The 19,030-nt window shown below is 30.3% G+C and overlaps 2 protein-coding genes across 3 annotated transcripts; both read right to left on the bottom strand.

The window, feature by feature from the left end:
* Positions 1–1,655: 1,655 nt before the first annotated feature.
* LOC145750238 (RNA polymerase-associated protein RTF1 homolog) lies at positions 1,656–8,466 on the bottom strand. The gene is made up of 15 exons (XM_082566224.1): positions 8,304–8,466; positions 7,531–7,638; positions 6,978–7,113; positions 6,478–6,685; positions 5,864–5,947; positions 5,538–5,674; positions 5,128–5,308; positions 4,806–4,977; positions 4,096–4,266; positions 3,821–3,928; positions 3,510–3,709; positions 2,862–2,994; positions 2,717–2,779; positions 2,507–2,639; positions 1,656–2,192 (listed from the first exon to the last, which is right to left on the bottom strand). The coding sequence occupies exons 1-15, from the start codon at positions 8,367–8,369 to the stop codon at positions 2,086–2,088; spliced, it is 2,007 nt and encodes a 668-aa protein (XP_082422350.1). The 5' UTR covers positions 8,370–8,466; the 3' UTR covers positions 1,656–2,085.
* Positions 8,467–8,644: 178 nt separating this feature from the next.
* LOC145749853 (cubilin-like) lies at positions 8,645–18,011 on the bottom strand. 2 transcript variants are annotated; one of them, XM_082565728.1, is made up of 31 exons: positions 17,903–18,011; positions 17,539–17,732; positions 17,026–17,188; positions 16,888–16,941; positions 16,742–16,789; positions 16,377–16,561; positions 15,944–16,118; positions 15,712–15,759; positions 15,416–15,597; positions 14,899–15,049; positions 14,790–14,828; positions 14,456–14,637; positions 14,121–14,265; positions 13,995–14,036; positions 13,517–13,704; positions 13,177–13,324; positions 12,797–12,850; positions 12,442–12,617; positions 12,215–12,359; positions 12,034–12,135; positions 11,717–11,898; positions 11,443–11,605; positions 11,103–11,302; positions 10,787–10,946; positions 10,494–10,658; positions 10,024–10,236; positions 9,759–9,927; positions 9,610–9,682; positions 9,374–9,519; positions 9,054–9,159; positions 8,645–8,941 (listed from the first exon to the last, which is right to left on the bottom strand). In XM_082565728.1, exons 1-31 carry the CDS (start codon positions 17,970–17,972, stop codon positions 8,840–8,842), a joined length of 4,170 nt encoding a protein of 1,389 aa, XP_082421854.1. In that variant the 5' UTR covers positions 17,973–18,011; the 3' UTR covers positions 8,645–8,839. The 2 variants fall into 2 exon arrangements, with proteins under 2 accessions (XP_082421854.1, XP_082421864.1); XM_082565738.1 differs by having other exon boundaries at positions 15,712–15,756.
* Between the last annotated feature and the right edge of the window lie 1,019 nt (positions 18,012–19,030).

The following is a 19,030-nucleotide window of genomic DNA, read 5'->3' as shown; positions in this document are numbered from 1 at the left end:
TTGGCAAAGTTAGGTAATCGATCTAAATACTGTAGTGTAGTATCTAACAAATATTTTATTACAAATTTTTTATCAATTATACAAAAATATCAAATTATGTAATGTTTTCTAAAATAAATTAATTAGCTATGTAAACGACAGGTATAGCTATTATAGTAACGGCGCCTCGCCTCGTTTTTTGTTGTAGGATTTTAAAGTATAACTGTCTTATTTTGGTACATTCGTCCGCAAATAGAAATGGCCGCTACAAGGTACATATACGGTCATATCGCCGCAAAAATTAATTTTCTTAGATCTAAATCGGATAAAACGATTGCCAACAGCTAATTTGAGCCTGGAACTTAACATGGTATTAAGATCGCTTCCTAGATTTCAAATTGCGTCATCGCAAATCACTAACGACAATTTAAACACCAAGTAAATGCGGCATGGGCAAAATTATTTTGCCTTTGCCTAATTCTTACACGTACCTTATATTTATAAAGCACGTGTGGGAGGATTAACATTAATTACACATGTTTGTACATGTTACAACAATCGACCGTCAAATATAATTGCAGCATAAAGTTAATAGACTAGCGATTAGCAGGACTATAATAAACTGACAAATTTTTGGTTTGCAACCCGTTTCTATAACGACGTTGACGTAGGTTCGTTTGTTTGGTTGGAAAAGCGATTTTCCGAGAAAGCTAAGACATCGTGATTTCGACTTCACGGAATATATAGATTGTAAAATGCATGTAACATTATATAATGATCTCTAACATAATTATTTCAATAACCAACGTAAAATAAATTTTCGTGGGCGCCAAAAAAAGAAAACACGCCCACTGAAAAAAAGAACACTATTAATAATTTATACTAACCAAAAATACAACTCTAGTTATTTATAACCGAAATAAAATCAAGCTAATTAAAACAATCAGAGATTTTTAACTCCTTAACTACGGAAACCAAAAAAGCATTTCGTTAGTAGTAATGTCTTGCTATGCCGTAATAAGGTTTATAGTTAACTTAAAAACATTAGGCTAAACATAAGAGATCACCCGTATATCCGCAAACAGGTTTACCACAAACTATTTTACGACAACTCCGTTAAAACAACTTATATCTTGAATTTTAAAATTAAATTTGTAGCTAAATTTTTTAAATAAAGCACCAAAACGGGGCGAAGATTTTTTTCTAGAAAAATTTGCAAGCAATGGAAATAAGAATGGGTTCTTAAAATGTTTTTACTAAGGTATTTAATTTAATATTTCAATATATTTACTTGAATTAAGAGAAGGTTGCAAACACACACACAAACTTTAATTTTATTGTATGTTTTTGTCAACCAAAACTTTTATAAAATTGTATTAATATTTAAATTTCATAGAGCCTAAATTTATTTTTATTACATCGCCTATTTAAAAACGCATTTTTTCACCAAAAGCTTCCTAATGTAGCACAGTTTTAATTTAATTAAACATGTTTTGTTTAACCAAACTTAAAATGGTGCAAGTTACATTTTTGCGCCACCTAACAGCAAATATTTTTAAATTACTTTTTCTTAAAATATATGTCGACAGTTACCCCTATTCAGTTGTTAATGAACAACTATGAATTAGAATACGCCAATACCAGAAATAAACAAATATTTTAAAAAAAACTTTTTATTTTTCTTCAACAATGCTGTTCAATAAATGAAGAACACCTTATGTTCCAGTTGAATTTTTTATGTATTAAAAATACGAAGTGATTCAAAAAAGAAAAAACAATTCAAATAAAATAAAGTTTTTGATTTGATTGTATCAATTCTTGCTACCAAAAAGCCAGGCAATAAAAACAGGCTTTAAGCTGTAAGCATTTTGGTCTGCTCACTGACAAACAAATCCTTTAAAAAATCGATTTTATTTTTTCGTAATACGGCAGTACTAATAAAAAACTATTACCTAGTTTTCAAATAAAATAAAAACTGAAATTTATGCTATTTGTTAATATAAAAACAAAATTTCTAAATTTCTCTAGTCCAGGGTTTGCTATTGTGGACCATTCTTTGTGGAAAAGATTAAAAAAAACACAAGTTTTATGCTAGTTTGAAACAATTCAAATAAGACCTCGTCTCTTTTTGTAATCTGCTAGGTTCAAGGAACGGCGTGGGGCATCAGAATTTGGCATCGATATTGTCGTTTTAGGTGAAACCAATGAACGTTCTACACAGATATAAGTATAATAAAAAAAAGTTAAAAATTATAAAAAATAAACTTGAAGTATAAATATAATCAAATATTGCTAAACTTGGGGTTTCAAGTTTGCCTCTGCCTGCTAACAAAGTAGATTTTTGTAGTAAGGCATAACTTCTTTTAGAGCAAAGCAAAAAAAATATATTTTTAAAAATTAAATAATATCATGAATTTAACAGTAATATTAATAATAAAAAGAATAATGTAATAATAAAAAGAATATAGACTTTGAAGATAAGTTAACATTAAAATAATATAGAAATATATTAAAGTGTTGTCTTTACCAGAGGTAGGCATCTGTAGGTCAAGTGTAATATCAAAATCATGAACGTCGAATAAATCCCCTCCCACATTTCCCTTTTTGTTGACCACTGCTTTTTCCTTGTTCTTCTCAGGCATATTCATATTATTTTTGACCTAAAAAAATGATAAAGAAATTTTTTAAGGGTTTTGAAAATTTAAGTTAGTGATTCTGAAATTGAGAATTAAAATACCGATCCTCCATAACGTTTCTCCATCTCCTGTAGAAGACGTTGCGTTTGTTCACCCCCTTCCGTCTAATGTGAGAAAAAAAATTTTAAGTGAAAAAAATTTCTTTTTTTTTTAAGTAACAAAAATGAAAATAATTTTTTTACTTACATTGGACACAAGGACTGGATTACATCTTCTTCTTGTAAACGGATCAGCAGTTTGTTCTCTCAACAATTTCCATTCCTCCTTACAAGCTTTTTCTTTCAGCAAATTATCAGCTTTTATTCTCTCGTTAATGTATCTGTAATTGAAAATAAAACCATTAAAATTGCATAGTAAAAATATATATAAAAAAAACTATAAATGAACAGAACTGTGGTGTAGTGGTCAGAACACTTGGTTTCACTACACAAGGTCCTGGGTTCGATTCACACTGCTATCATGCTGTAGCGCTCTTAAGTAAGGCAATGTTCTTCGTAAAAACTATTGTTGAGCCACACTTGGTTTCACTACACAAGGTCCTGGGTTCGATTCACACTGCTATCATGCTGTAGCGTTCTTAAGTAAGGCAATGTACTTCGTATAAACTATTGTTGAGCCACTGCAATCAGCAGCTTTTAATTATAATATCCCAAATTGCCGCGGGAACTCGAGATTGGGTTGGAGTAACTGATGTTATTTCATGCTTAAGTTGTAAAGTCAACCTTCTAACATCTAGAATATTCTTACAAAAAAGTGGTTGAAAAAATACACCATTGGAATTTATCAATTAGTGTTCCCTTCAGAAAAGAAATATTTAAACTAAATTTGATTTACGTGATTCCAGCAATATTTTCTTGTCGTTGTTTATCGAGGTGAGTAGCTCTTTGTTCCAACTCTTCCAACTGTCCATTCAGTTGAGTTGTCTTCTCCCCATCTCCCTGTGCTTCCGCCATCTCCTTCTCCTTCATTAGGTTGGTCTTTCGGATCGCATAATTAAAAGGATTTTTCCGGAACTTTCCTTTTTCTTTGATGATCTGGAGGTATTGGAATACAAAATATAAAAAATATTGGGTTTTTTACTAAAAGTTGTTTTAAATTACGACAAATTAAAAAAAACTTGATTTTTATGACGAAATCATATTTACATGGTCAATATCTGTGTCTTTAATGCTATAAGTAACAGCTTTTGTGACCGCATTTTTTTTCTTTTCAATTTCATCTACAGTAGGTAAATGCAGTCCTGCTAACATCATCTAAAATTTAAAACGAATCATAAAAATATAACCATAACAAAAATGCTAATAGTTGAAAAAAAAACTGATGACTAAAAAAATTTAAATAAAAAATGTCAAAAATAATTACTAAAAAATATAAATACAATAATAATTTTAAACTAAAAATATTTAGTAAACAATCTTACCGTTTCTTTCCATTTGAAAAACTCTGAATCGGTGAAATCAGAATTCGAAACAAATTCTAATCTAAAAACTCTTTCTTGTTGTCCATGTCTTAATCTTAATCCTTTATTAGTTCTTGTTTTACCAAGTTGGTATATCTTAGCAGTCTCAACAACATCTAAAATTTCTGCAATCTAAAAATATAAAATAATATTTAATTAGTTTTGATTTTTAGACAAGATCATTCTTTTAATTTCTGAGTAATTATTTTTTGTATTTATTTGTCCTTAATGTGGGAAAGTTGAATTCTCTACTTAAACATAGAATAACGTTTGTTATCCTGACCCAGTGTCGAGTTGCCTTTGGCAATCTCGAATATTATTGATTATAATTGCCCAAAAATTAGGCTGCTGAATAAGTATTGGCTCACTAGGAGTTTATACTGCTTAAAGTGCTTTTCTCATGGTTCCTACAGCATGAGAGCAGTAATGATTAAACCCAGGACCTCATGTAGTAAAGCCATTTATAAGTATACAGATAATAACACAGTAAAATCTTTATGTAAATACAATACGATAACAAATCTAATAAAATATTAAAAATACTGCATAACAAAAGTTTATTATTTTTAAGCAATAAACAACATTCAGTACAAGCACCAATAACGGTAATAAATATAAACAATTTACTAATAATAGATTTAAATAAAATAACAACAAAAGTTTAAAATTACCCTGTATACAGGCCTTCCCTCATGATTTCCAATTCCAATTCGAACAAAACAACCAGTAGCTGTTAATTTAAAAAAGGGAAGATGAACCCATTTTTCTAATTTGAATCTGGATAATCGGATTTTGCTAATTTGTTCTTTGGTTTGAACAGGTTGAAATCGCTTTGAACTGGTTCTAAAAATAGGAGAAATTATCTAAAGGAGGGTTGGTAGTTGCCATAGTAACCATAACCCCTTTACTCCTCCCCCCCCCAAAAAAAAGGTTTATACTCAGAGTTGGTTGTCTAGTAGCCCATTAAGACCCCTAAAAAAGCAATTTTCTAACCCAGCCTTTTCATCATCAGAATCCCTCTGATCGCTGTCATCCGATGAGGAGGAGTCGGAGGAAGAGACTTTTCCAGCTGATCGACTCTTACTGATGTGGATGTCATCTTCGTCTTCTTCCTCATCATCGTCGTCATCACTGTAAACTTCACTTGTTTTCAGAATCTTCTTCTCAATCTCGGCTGACAACAAACAACGATTTTTTTTAAATAAAACAAAAACTTGTTTTTTTTGGTTCTATGAAAAACTGAGGACCGTAACGTACAAGAGAGAATTAGCGAGGACCGCAAGGTACAAGAGAGAATTAGAAACGAAAGGTACAAAAGTTTTTTCTAAGAACCGAAAAGTACAAGTGATCCAATAAAATTTAAAAATGACTTAAAATAAGGCAAAACTAACTTAAAAATCTACCTGCTCGATTTTTCTTTCTTTCACGCTCGGCTTTCAAATCCTCTAAAGTTTTGTTTTCTTTTTTTTCCTCCATTTTTCTTCTTCGATCCATCCTTGATGGTGGAACGTAGGAATTTTTGCCAGAATATGACGAGGTTCTAAAACAAATATTTTGTAGAAAATTAATATTAGAATAGTAATAATACTGGTATAGGATTATCTACATTGCCATCCTATGTTATTGTTTTAACTTTATTAACAATAGCCCGCACTATTTTCAATTCATAAACAAACAAACCAAAACTTTAGTTATGAGTTATAACAAAATAGAAGGTTAACAATCTTACTTTTGTACTTTCTTCTTCTTTTTTCTATTCTCTTCTCTTGCATGATGTGATTTTGCAAGTCGCAACTTCTTTTCAATTTCAAATCTGATAAAATTATAAGATTTAAAAAAATATATATATATTGTTGAAAAACAATTTTGTATTTATTTATTTTTTTTTGTATATATCTTTATCCTCGATGTGGGAAAGTCGAATGCGCGACTTAAACATACTGTAACATAAGTTACTCCGACCCAGTCTCGAGTTGCCTGTGGCAGTTTGGGATATTATAGAGACTATAATTGCCCGGTAATTATGCTGCTGATTTAGTGCTGGCTCAGCAGGAGTTTATACCGTTTATAGCGCCTTACTCAAGGGCGCTACAGCATGAGATCAGTGGGGATTGAACCCACGACCTCATGTGTGGTGTAGCAAGTGTTCTTACCACTACACCACGCTGCCGGTTTCGAAAATTTCTCCGTTAAAAGAATTAAAAAAGAATATAAAAAATTGATTTTAAGTTCACGCAAAACAAAGTAACTGTCTATATATAAGGGTAAGTAGTATAATCTTTTATATATATGTAGTTATTGCAACTAAAATAACCTTATTTAATACAATAATTACAATCTCACCTTTTCTGTAGTGCTTCTCTTTTTTCAAGTCGATTATAAAGTTCTTGTTCTCTCTCCTTTTCGGTCATGTTCTCCAATTTTTCTCTGTCCTCCCTGTCTCCGACCAATTCTGAGTCATATCCGTCATCAAACTCCTTTCTGAGAGCCTCCTCATCAAAGTCACTATCCGAGGAGGAGAAACCTGATCCGGCGCTAGATGATATTTCTCCTAAAATTAAAAAAAAAACTATTCTATAAATTTTGATTTAAAATTCACTACTAATTTAATAATTTAAAAAACTGTTCACTAAAATATAAAAATCAGTTTTGCAAATAATTTAGTCTACTAATACCATCATTGAAAAATGATATTTTGAACAAGCAAAAATCTATATAACACAAATAATCATAATGGCATAAAAAAGTATTTTAAAGTTTAAACAATACAACAAATATATACATGCTCTGATTTAGTTATTTACATCTACTAAATTAAACTATTTTAAAAAATATTTAGTCACCGTCTTCAGGTTCTGATTTATTAACTTCATTGTCTGAAAAATCTGATTCATTATTTATTAATTCCTTTGATTTTCCTTTTTTGCTTTTTCCTTTCTTCATCGGTTTCTTCTTTTTGCTCTTACTACCCATTGTCCACTAACAAAACACATAAAATTAAAACGTCATTGTACAATACCATAAATAACATGACAGCTTTTTTTAAGTAATCAACATTTTTTTAATATTTATTTATCCTCGATGTGGGAAGGTCGAATTCACGACTAAACATAGAGTAACATCAGTTATACCAACCCAGACTTGAGTTGCTATTGACAGTTTGAGATAACATTGATTATAATTTCCCGCTAATTATAAGCTGCTGAATAAGAATTGGTTATGCAAGATGCAATTTATAGCGCCTTACTTGAAAGCACTACAGCATAAGGGCAGTGGCGATCAAACCCAGGACCACATCGGTGTAGACAAATGCTCTGATCACTACACCGTGTTGCCAGTAAAAATCATAATAATTTCTTCTTGTAATAGTAAAAATAAAAAAGATGTATTACTTACATCGTCATCATCATCCGAAGTTTCAGAGTCAGAAGTATTACTCGCTGTGGTTGTTGCTGTCTGATATTTCTTTGATTTCTCATTTTCTTTAAATCTTTTTACAGATGCCTAAAACATTTAACATCATTAAAAAAATTATCTAAATAATGTATTTTTCGCAAATAAATTTAGTGTAAGTTTGTTTTATAAGTTAAACATACAGAATTAAAGCTAATAGTCATACAAATGGATTTAATATTTACCTACATATGTATAAATTGTTATTTTTTTTTTGTAAATATCTTTATCCATGATGTGGAAAGGTTGAATGTGCAACCTAAACATAGAGTAACATCAGTTACTCCGACCCAATCTCGAGTTGCCTTTTAGCAGTTTGGAATATTATATATATTATAATTGCCCATTAATTGTGCTGCTGATTAAGTGCTGGCTCAGCAGGAGGTAATACCATTAATAACACCTTACTCAAGGGCGCTACAGCATGAGAGCAGTGAGGATTAAACCCACAACCTCATGGTGGTGTAGCAAGTGTTCTTACCACTACACCACGCTGATGGTTGTTTATTTTTGGTGACCACGACATGATTATTATTATTTTACTAGCCTAACAGTCTAATAAACTTCATGACAATATTAATACATTCATGCTAGCCAACAATCAATTTTATAAAATAGCTATTCCACTTAAATTACAAAATGACTTTAGTGGTGTTTTTTATTATAAAACCACTTAGGTTAAAAAAAGAAATTTATTTTAAAAATAAATAACTTACTTCGTTTGTGTTGATATCACTGTCGTCCGAATCAGAAACAACTCTATTCTTACGACGTTTACTCATTGTATATGAACTTATTTAAATACACCTTAAACAGGGAAATACAAAATAAAAACAAGCTTTTCGATCAAACTAACACACTTAACCTTTCTTTACATCAGTATCTGTTATTGGAAAATCTGTAGAAGTAAATTTGAGTGGAAGTTGTAACCTATTTACGAAAGAATAAATGTCTCTTTTTTGCGACCAAGTTTTCTTTTGTTGGTAACTTACGCTGTCCTTCAACTTAGTAAAGACGTTTTTATATTTATTGTACAGTGTTTCGAAAACAAAATAAGTAATTATCAATATTTTATTACAGTTTTTACAGTTTTATTTCATGTAACAACATGTTACAAATTATCTGACTATTACATATAGGTAAGCCACATAATAAACGCACTGACAAAAATAAAAGAACCAGATAAACATAAAAGTACAGTACAGAAGCGAAACAAAGAATACGAATAAAAATTTTAGTTACTAAATACATTTTATATTAAACCAACGATATCATCATAAACAGTGGGAGCAATATCTTGCAGCGAAATAAAATCTTCTGTTGTGTAAACTCTCGAATCACTTCCAGCTATTGTCTATAAATAAAATCAATTTTAGTTTTTTATCAATTTAAATTTATTAATAATTCCAACATTTCAATTTGACACCTTAAAAAACTACTTTAATACAAAATGTTAGAATAATTACCAAGAGTTCAGATTCCTGATAGTTTTCTATTCCAACAGCAAACATAGTAATTTTAAAAGCGCTAGCAAGAGGCACAACACTCCGTAAATATAAGTTGTCAGATGCTCTATTAAATTAAGACAGTTAGGATAAATATATCTGATTTATATCAGTAATAGCTTAATTATTAATAATAATAGGATTAACCTACACTACAAAAACAGTATAAAAACATTAATAAAATGGTTGTTGAATCGTTGCTATACCGTAAAATATTAAACCTAAGATCATTTACAATGCTAAAAAAAATTATTTTATGCAAAAAATAAGCTGGTACTTACGCGCCATCAGTTACTACTACGATCGCCTTTTCTGTACACTCGTCAGTAAATCGGGGTGATGATCTTAGATCAAAAGTGATCGCTTTCTCGATTGCATGTGCGGTAAATGAAGTATATCCATGACGTCTTATTCTCTTTAACTGTGGCTACAAATATTATGTGAATTAAAAAAACATATACTAAGTATTAACAAGATATTTAATAACAAAACCTTTTTAAAATAGATTTAGTTTTACCACTAATGTTGCATATGACGAAAATTGACCAATTCGAATGTGCGTTTGTAGTAAAGATTGGGCAGTTATTGGCCTGTTACAAAAAATAAAGAAAATAATTATCATCTTATTAGTTAGGTTTAACATTTTTTTAAATATATTTATAATACCTTTGTCGATACCAATGAGAATACTGCATAACTCCAACATGTATCCTTTCAAGATCCATATTTTTTATAACATTTTCGAGAAATTGGATCTGTAAAGAAAATTCTGCTGTATTGACCGACCCGGATCCATCAATAAGAAACATAACGTCCAGATTGTAGAAAAAACATCCTAAAAATAAAAGTTTAAAAACATTATAAAATAACACAGTGCTAAGAAATTTAAAATACAAAAGTTTGTACAAGTTTGTCAAAAAAATGTTCTTACCAAGACTATCTTGCGTAGGAGCAGCAGTTGTGACTTCAGGCACTAACATATTTTGTGTATCATGATTACAAAAATTTGTATGGCAACATGACGTATCACATGACGTCACAACGACATCAGAGTACGAATGATCTTTAAGTGTGTTTATGATAGGTTGGCAGGTTCGGTTATCACAGGTTTGCAACGGAACGCAAGAACCATAATAAATTTTCCCTAGACAAAAAAGTTAATCTTTAAAATGATCTACATTTAAAAAAAACAAAACAATTTTTAATTAAAAACCCAACAATTTTTAATTTAAATTAGTTAATACGTACCAGTTTCTTATTTAACCTTTTAATAAGTTGATAGAGACAAGTAAGTCAAATTGTAACAATTACAATTCTACTTTTTTACCTATGTTTACTTTCAAAAAAATGCAAAACTTTAAAGTGTTAGTGCTGGAAATTAAACAAAATATATATATCTACCTGTCATACTAGAAGTGGAATTTTGGTAGCTTGCCTCTGCTGACATTGTCAAACAAACCGACTTTTCTGAGCAATTAACTTCTTTGTTGTTTTCATAGAGCACAACATCTTCTGATTCCATAACAAGATATTCGTGGCATTTTTCCGCGTACTTTGTAGTATCAACTAAAACACAGAACGAATAATTTAAACAAATAAATGGCAATGTAAATAAGATGTCTATTTTAAGTAAATCCATTGGTCACAAATTAGATTACTCATGTTTAATATTTACAGTAAAACTAACAATTTACCTGATTTGATCGATGCTTGGAAACCTCGGAAATTTTCACTGGAATCAGATTTAAATATAATGTACAAAGCTTTGTTGGTTGATGTTAGCTTGGAAATTGCAGGCACAGTAAATTCAATTGTTTGGAGAATTGGAGCATATCTGTTTCGACCATCTCTGATCTAATCAACAAAACAAACAGTTTACCATTTTTCCGGCCCATCCCAACCCAAAGTATTTAAATGTTTATATGCAAGAGACAGTGATTTCCCAATACGCAAAAAAATTGATAACAAAAGTCAATCTTGTTATAGAGAAAATTGCTAGAACTTATGTACCTCAACATTGTCACAGCACTTTTCTACGTGGGCATCGTTTATAACCATTTCTAGTTGATAATTAGGGTCCTCAGCTTCAAAAAGCCAGTGACATTCAGTATTGGAAGAATATTCTCTTGGATAGTTCGGTGAAGTGAAGATAGTTGTAGACTCATTCACTTTTCGAGTGAATCCGCAAACGTTGTTGTTTACCATTGTTTCTGTTTGTAATATAACAGTAAAATTTGTTAAATGAAAGTTCAAAAACGAAAAACCAAACTTTTATTTTTTTATACAACTATATTTATTTCAATGCAAATTAAATTGGGCATTCAGCGTTAAAATTTTTTTTAGGGCTTGCCTGGAACGGCGGTAAATGTTGCGTGAAATCCTTTTCCGCCCTGTGATTGATCCGATGTGAATCTAACGTTCATAACATTTGTGGTAGATGTAAAAGTCATTTCCCTTCTTCTACGAGGCTCATTGATTTGTGAAATTAAACGAAGGTCACTTCCATCATAAACCTAATAATCAAAAAGAACAAATTAATGAAATTAATAAAAACTATCAATAAAAAGATAAAGATGTAGAAATGTATGAACTTATGTTAAATTTAATACATGACTTTTATTTACTTTAATAAAGTCGCAGCAAGTTTCCATCCCAATTTCCTCAAAGGTAAGTTGAACCACTTCGCCCTTAGCCGCCTCTATGATCCAAGTACAATTCTGATCATCTGGATAAGTTAGTGGGTAATTTTTAGACACAAGACGACCAGCGCCTTTAGAGGTAGATAACTTAGAACCACAAGTAGGTCCTGCAAAAAATATATATAAATTTGTTTTATTTTCTATATTTCTTGTCGAAATTGGTATTTGTGTTAAGTTTGTAGTGTTATTTTTTAATTAAACATTAGTTGGGTGTTAAACATTTGATGAAACATTAGTTTTACCAGGTTTAGCAGTTGTAGGTGCTGTAGGTCTTGTAATTGCTGTGGTAGTTGTTGTTGTAGTCGTTGTCGTTGTAGTGGTAGTTGTTGTTGTCGGAATACCCTCTTAAGTAACAAATGGTCTATTTTAATAAAATTACACACTCTTTAAACTTGTGTTTTTTAACTTATTTTTTTTACCAACCTGCTACAAATACTATGACAAAGCCACCCCTTCTTATATTTGCATCAGATTTATACGAAATGTAAAGGACATTTTTTTCACTTCTGGATGACGTAAAATTTACAACTCCGCTAAAATCGTTGGTGTAAGTTAGCCCATCTGAAATCTAAAATGCAATACATATACATTATAAACCTATACCAAACTTTAATGGTTCTTACATATATACAACGGTTTGTAAAGCTTACCTGCAATACATCGTAATGAGTTTCAGTTGTGAATCGTGTTATATTCCATTGAATCCTGCTTCCAATCGGGGACTTAATCGTCCAGGTACAATTTAAGGAGTTTAAATACATACCCGGCCAGCCGGGTGACGTAAGTCGTTCCGGGATATACTCCACATCAATATCGTACGTACATTCTTAAAAAATAGACAAAAATAATATAATAAATTTAAATCAAACTTAGATACAGGTAAGGGGAAAACCAATCTACAGCATTTACAATTTTTTGCAAAATTTCAATTTTTCAATATTTACCACCAACTTTTTTGCAAAAAGCCTAATTATTATCCAGTGAGTCAGAATCAAATTATTTTACCTCTAGGATCGCGTGAGTTTCTTGTGGGATCAAGATAAATTCCTCGGTACCTTACTGTATGTAAAAATAGTTTATCACTAAATCTTAATGTTTATTGCGTAGTTTAATAAATGTCAGATTTGTTTATGTCTGCCTTAAGGCTCAATTACTTGTGTTTATACAATTATTAAATTCTAAGATGCAATTTTCGATTTATTACATTTTTGTAAAGCAATTGCATGACGTAAAACAATTTGCATTTATAAGCAATTAGCAAGTATTCCCACTATTTCAAAATTATTAAAAAAGCGCTATAAATACAAGTTTTTATAAAACGAGTGCAAAAATTAAGCATAGGCATATAAAAAAGGAGGTTTTGTCTACGATGTAGAAAATCTAACCAGATCTGAAACTTGCTCTGAATCCTCGTCTTTGCGAACTCCCGTCAGTGTGGAAGAGCAAAGCGTACGAGTTCCCGAAAGATGTGAACTGTCGAGGCCTCTCTGTTTTACCAGCTAATGTCGAGACCAATCGATTATTTTCGTATATCTAAATGCCAATTAAATTGCTACGTTACCCTTACAAGGTTTGGTATAAATTTAAATAAAAAACTAGTTAAAAGTATACAACAAACAATGATGAACTTATAACTTATTTAAATTTTAATAGAAAAAAACTATTTATCTCTAACATTTCAGTATCATTGTTTAATGTTAACATTTTTGTAAAATTTATATTTACCTCTAAATAATCGCAGCATGCCTCGCTTACAAATTCCAAAATGTTCAGCTCAACGAAAGTGTCAGTAGAAGGTGAATTTAAAAACCAAATGCAATTCTCGTTGGGATTGTAAAAGCTCGGAAAATTGGGCGAAGAAAAATATTGGAGTTCACTTGAAGCAGTTTTTTTAGAACCACATGTTGCTAGGTCTGCACAAAATCACTAGTTCAATCTTTAAGCATATACTTAGTAAGTTATATTTATTTAATTTAACAAAGCTTGGTAAGTGTGAAATAGTGGAAAATGGTGTAGATTTTAAATTACTAAACCGGTTAAGGTACCGGATTACATGACGAATTGTGCTATACACCACTACCGCACCATTTACTATGAAGCCTGGCGTTCAGGAATAGATTAAATACAATAACACAATAAAATATGAAAAACTTTAACCTTAAGGTATATTAAAAACAAACTTAAAATTTTAAACATTTTTTACCTCCATCCCATTGTGGAAACTGACCTCTTTGAACACTTAGTACTAGAGCAAAGAAAAACAAACAAAAAATTTATAAAATTGCTAAAACAAAATAGAACTGTTTTTAATAAAAGTAATGAAAATAACCTTGGTAATAATCCCCCTTAAAACCTTTGGAAAATATTGAATAATCAGAATGGAATCGAATCCTGATTAATCCACTCTTTGAAGTAAAGACTTGTTTTTCTTTGCTTGTGCCAACAACCTTAGTCGTGTATTTGCCATCAAATATCTGTTAAAGTTACAAAAATTACAAAAAAATTAACTCAATAACATAATAAAAATCTTATTTTTTAAAATTCAACTTGACTATATAGTCGATGTGACTTTTTTTTAGCTAAAAAACACTATTTTAGTTATGCCTTACAAGACTTATATCTTTTGACAGTAATTTGTAATAAGTACATAATTAATATAATCACTTCGACATAATCACAACATGTTTCAGTTGTTGATTCTAGAAGTTCAAACTGGACTTGTGCGTTGTCGTCTGCAGGTCTTAAATTCCACTCACAGTCCAGGTTTGCTGGGTAGTAGTTCGGCCAATTTGGTGACGTCAGACGATTGATCTCGGGTGTTGCTTTTATGTTTTCTCCACATTCAACTGAACGTATTAAATATATTTAATATACATATTTGTTTACTAACACGGATAAATTATAATAATTTTAATTTTTAGGTTAATAAAATAAATTGTTTTTGAAAATGTGAATAAAGTACAATACCTGGTTTTGAAATGTGAATAAAGTACAATACCTGGTAAATGTAAAAATGACGCTGGTTTTGAAGCCAAAACTAAAAACAAAATATTTTTTAAAATTGTAAAAAAAACCTTATCATAAAAAATAATTTAAAATATATTTACTGCTTCTGTAAATGGCTCGAAATCCGACTCTGTTCACATTTGCGTCCGAGTGGAATCGAACCACGAAACCTGCGCGTGATTTGGAAATAAATGTTTCGTTTGTACTAACCTTGCCCTTAAACCTACGAAGCCGCTTTCCCGATTCATATATCTACAAAAATGTTAAATTGTTAATCTGTTATAAGTTTGTGATTTAAATGACATATCAGTTTGTGTTCAAGTAAACATGTATTTACAAGAAATCCGTGCGCTTACTGAAATGTCACCCGAAATCCTATAAAAAATTAAGGCCTTAGGTGAAAATTTAAAAGAATGACATTACCATAATTAGATCTGTGTTGGTTAAAATGTCACACCAACTTTAAATTACACTTTACCTTGCAATTAAATAGATCAATCGCGGATTAAAAACAACACATCTATGCCACCGCAACAACGTGACAAAATGCCATACCACGCCTTTAACCACGCAATTAAAAAAACATCAAGACAACAAAAGTGATTTTGATATACGTACATCAAGGTAGTCGCAACACTCTTCCGTGTTAATGTCGCCTATCGTCAACTGAACCACATATTTTACAGAAGCAGTGATTTTCCATTCGCAATTAAGATTGCTTCCATATAAGCCTGGATAACCAGGAGAGTTTAAAAATTGAACTCTTGTGGTTGATATTAGCGGTGTACCACAATTACGACCTACAAAATTTTATTTGTTAAAACGTGCATTTTACTTGTATTATAAAAAGATTTTAGATTCGATAAAGAATGAGTAGTAGGTTAAATTATTGCGTTTGTGGAAATAATTTATACCTTCAATTTTCTTTATCGGCGTAGCACTGGAAGCAGGCGAAGCAGCTACTGAAATAAAAATAGCTCAGTTGAGTTTACAATTTCAAAGTAAAATCATTTAACTAAAATAAAAATAGTTGTGATATATTTAGGTTCAGGCGTTAGGCTTCTTTAAAAATCAAGAAAATGTAAATGTTTTTCTTAATACACTAAAACACCATGAGTTAAAAAACAAATTTATGTTAGACTATACCGCGTATAACTCTTGCATATGACCGAAATCCTCTCTCCCCACCAATATCTTTGACCCTTAATCTGACACTCATAAACGAACTACTGGCGTGCACCCTAACCGGAATGCTATCGTTCATGCTTACTTCGCGTATAAGCAACGAAGAGTTGTCGACTTTTTGGTGGGAATTGTAAATCTGTAAACAAGCAAGATTATTATCTGGTTGACTAATAATAAATAATAAATAAATCATTTGACCGCACAAAAATTTAGGAAACTAGCATTTTTAAATTTAAATTGAACGTGTTGTGAAATCGATATTAAAATGGATATCTTTACATTGCTTGAACGCAGAAAAATGTTTTTACAAAAACATTTCCGACATGATTCTTTAAAAGTTTACATTTACTTCCTTTTACTTCAAGATTAAATCAAATTTTTCAAAAAAACTAACCGATATTGTGTCGCAACATTCGCTCAACGTGATTTGAGAAAAGACTAAGACCACGTCATACCCTGAAGGTGCGCTGATGACCCACCAGCACTCCATATTGGGGCTAACGGGTTCAAAATTTTGAACAAACGACAGACGACGCCGGGGTAATGCCGTCATGGCAGAACGACCACATAATTCTTGATCTTGAAAGTTGATTAAAACAGAGTAACGTTATGTAATGATGTGATGTATATCTTGTATTTATAACGTGTAGGTTGATTGCATGTTGATAAGAGTATTACATACAGTTTTACATATCTAGAGTTTAGTGTTAAACAAAGATTAATAGCTTATTTTCTATACTTTATTATTAATATATTTACTTGAGGGAGAATTATTGTCTTGAGCTTCATCTCTTTGGCTTGATGAATCTACAATAAAATAGTTATTTAATTTTTTTTAACTAAAAAAAGCTAAACTAAACTTACATTTTTTTTAATAAAATCTATAAAATTGTAAAACTTCCAACCTTTTCGTAAATTTGTTGAGATATCAAGTGTATTTTCCTCCAAATTGCTTTCATCTATTAACAAAAAAGGTAGTCTTACATAAATTTTAGCAAATTAAATTTCATGTTAAATTTCAAAATATAAATCTAAAGCTTTACCAACAGCTTGGAATGTTAAGGAAAACCCCCTTCCAAACACGTCAGCATCAGTTTGAAAGTTAAAACTAATATAATGTCGTTCAGATACAAAGTTAATATTGTTGTTAGAACCGCGGAGAGTTCTAAAAGCCCTTCTAGTTGTGATACCAGGAACATTGTAAAACTTAAAAAACATATCTATGTGATTAATCATAAAAATACAAAATCTATTAATAAAAATAAAATAATGTTAATGGTATTTTTATTGCCAGAGGCCTAATTTTTTATAATCAGATTAATAAATATTTAAAAAGTGTATTTACATGTAAATGTATTTTTGCGTGCCATATTTTATCATTTGTTTAAATAAAAGCAAATTCATTAAAATTGTATGTAAATAAATTCACCTTGCACAATTAATTAATAAATCCTGTATTACCAATGATTAAAAAAAAATAAACAGATATAAGGTATATACATTTAAAAAACCATTATTCTTTACTGAAACATATCAAATATTTAAATAAGTTTTACCTTCAAAGTGTCGCAGCATTGCTCGGTGTCAAAAATTTTGATTTTGATTTGAATTTTGTATTGGAAGGATGTTCGTATCATCCACCAACATGAAAGATTCGCAGTGTAGTTTTGCTGTTCTTCCGGATATGTCAGTGTTCTTATTCTGTCCGGATGTGCAACCAATCCCATGTTGCCACATCGTGTTCTTTGTGCTATAAATACATTTTATAAATTTATTTTTAATATAAAAAAAATTAATTTAAAAAAAATTTAATTATCAAAAAAAAACCTTGCTTATTGTAGTTAATATATTTGTAAAATTATACCTAATATATTTAATGTAAAAGTAGTGGTTGTACTAAGATAAAATACAATAACTTACTATTTCTTTTTTCCGTTTGGCCGTAAACAGATAGCAATAAAAATGCAAAAACTGTTATTTTTTGTAACATTTTACTAAATCTCTGTTGCAATATTTAATACTACGCTCTGCAGTCAAAAATATTATTAATAAAATTTCGCCTTTTATAGTTGATTGATTAACCTATAACCGCACTCCGAGGATTAAAATAGTTCTTAGGTCCTTTCTTTTTTCCTAGGATTTTAAAAGGTCAACCCACTCATTTTTAACCAAAAAATTTAATCTTAACTTGAAATTAGTTTTATTAAAAAAAATTATATTTTTTTTATGTATGGAACAAAAAACTGTTAAGCAATAACTTTAAACCTGAACTATGAACGTGTGTTTTTGTTAAATTTAACTTTTTAAATACGTTTTACGAACTCTGATAAACTATCAGATCAGGAATAACTTTTCAGCTTATAAAGGCAAAAGGTATTTTTTTCTGCACAACAACGTTTTCTTCTCCTGTATTTTTAGAAACAGAAAACACTGACCTTGACCGCAAGACCAAGCCTGTGGTTGCAAAAAACGTGCCCTGTAAATTAATCTACGACAAAAATGTCTGGCCTTTCTACAACAAATAAATATTATTTAACCATTTGCGTATTCAAGCGCTGCTTAGGGCTATTTTATGGTAACCTGAAGTCTAAAAGGCATGGCATTCGACGAACTTGGAAAACCAAAGTTTATATTACACTGTAGATAATATAATTTAACACGGTTTTCGTGTTTTAGGTTAAAACAATTATTTATGTTAAAAGTAATACGTTATCAGCGTAGGCTTGAGCTCACCTATAATATAAAACAACATGTTTTTGAAATTTTACACCTACGATTTTAAAAACAAATTTCAAAATAATAAAATTAAAAACGGACTAAATATTTTTATATTGTTTTTCAAAAAAAAAAATTAAATCAAAAATATTTACAAAAAATAGTGTTAGGTTTTGCGTATTTTTACAATACAATACGTGATATGATTGTATCGCCTAATTTGTATTTGTAATCTAATCGGATGTAAGTATGATCAAAATAACAATCAAGTATATGGTGTGGTGAATTGGCGAAACCACTACATCATAAAGGTAAAAATGCAACCACGGCAAA

The sequence above is a fragment of the Corella eumyota genome, chromosome 1, assembly GCF_963082875.1.
Source record: "Corella eumyota chromosome 1, kaCorEumy4.1, whole genome shotgun sequence".
NCBI classification, from domain to species: domain Eukaryota; kingdom Metazoa; phylum Chordata; class Ascidiacea; order Phlebobranchia; family Corellidae; genus Corella; species Corella eumyota.
This window is presented reverse-complemented; position numbering and strand designations above follow the sequence as displayed.

Bases quoted from the DNA above. Each gene is read 5' to 3' on its own strand.
- LOC145749853 (XM_082565728.1), bottom strand. From the start codon at position 17,972: ATGTTACAAAAAATAACAGTTTTTGCATTTTTATTGCTATCTGTTTAC. The intron at 15,050-15,415 runs GTACGTATATCA...ACATTTTTGTAG, and splicing joins AGTGTTGCGACTACCTTGAT to ATATATGAATCGGGAAAGCG. The intron at 12,618-12,796 runs GTAAAATAATTT...CTATTTTTTAAG, and splicing joins AAACTCACGCGATCCTAGAG to AATGTACGTACGATATTGAT.
- LOC145750238 (XM_082566224.1), bottom strand. From the start codon at position 8,369: ATGAGTAAACGTCGTAAGAATAGAGTTGTTTCTGATTCGGACGACAGT. The intron at 4,978-5,127 runs GTTAGAAAATTG...TCCTATTTTTAG, and splicing joins TCTGATGATGAAAAGGCTGG to AACCAGTTCAAAGCGATTTC. The intron at 3,710-3,820 runs GTAAATATGATT...CAATACCTCCAG, and splicing joins AAGACACAGATATTGACCAT to ATCATCAAAGAAAAAGGAAA.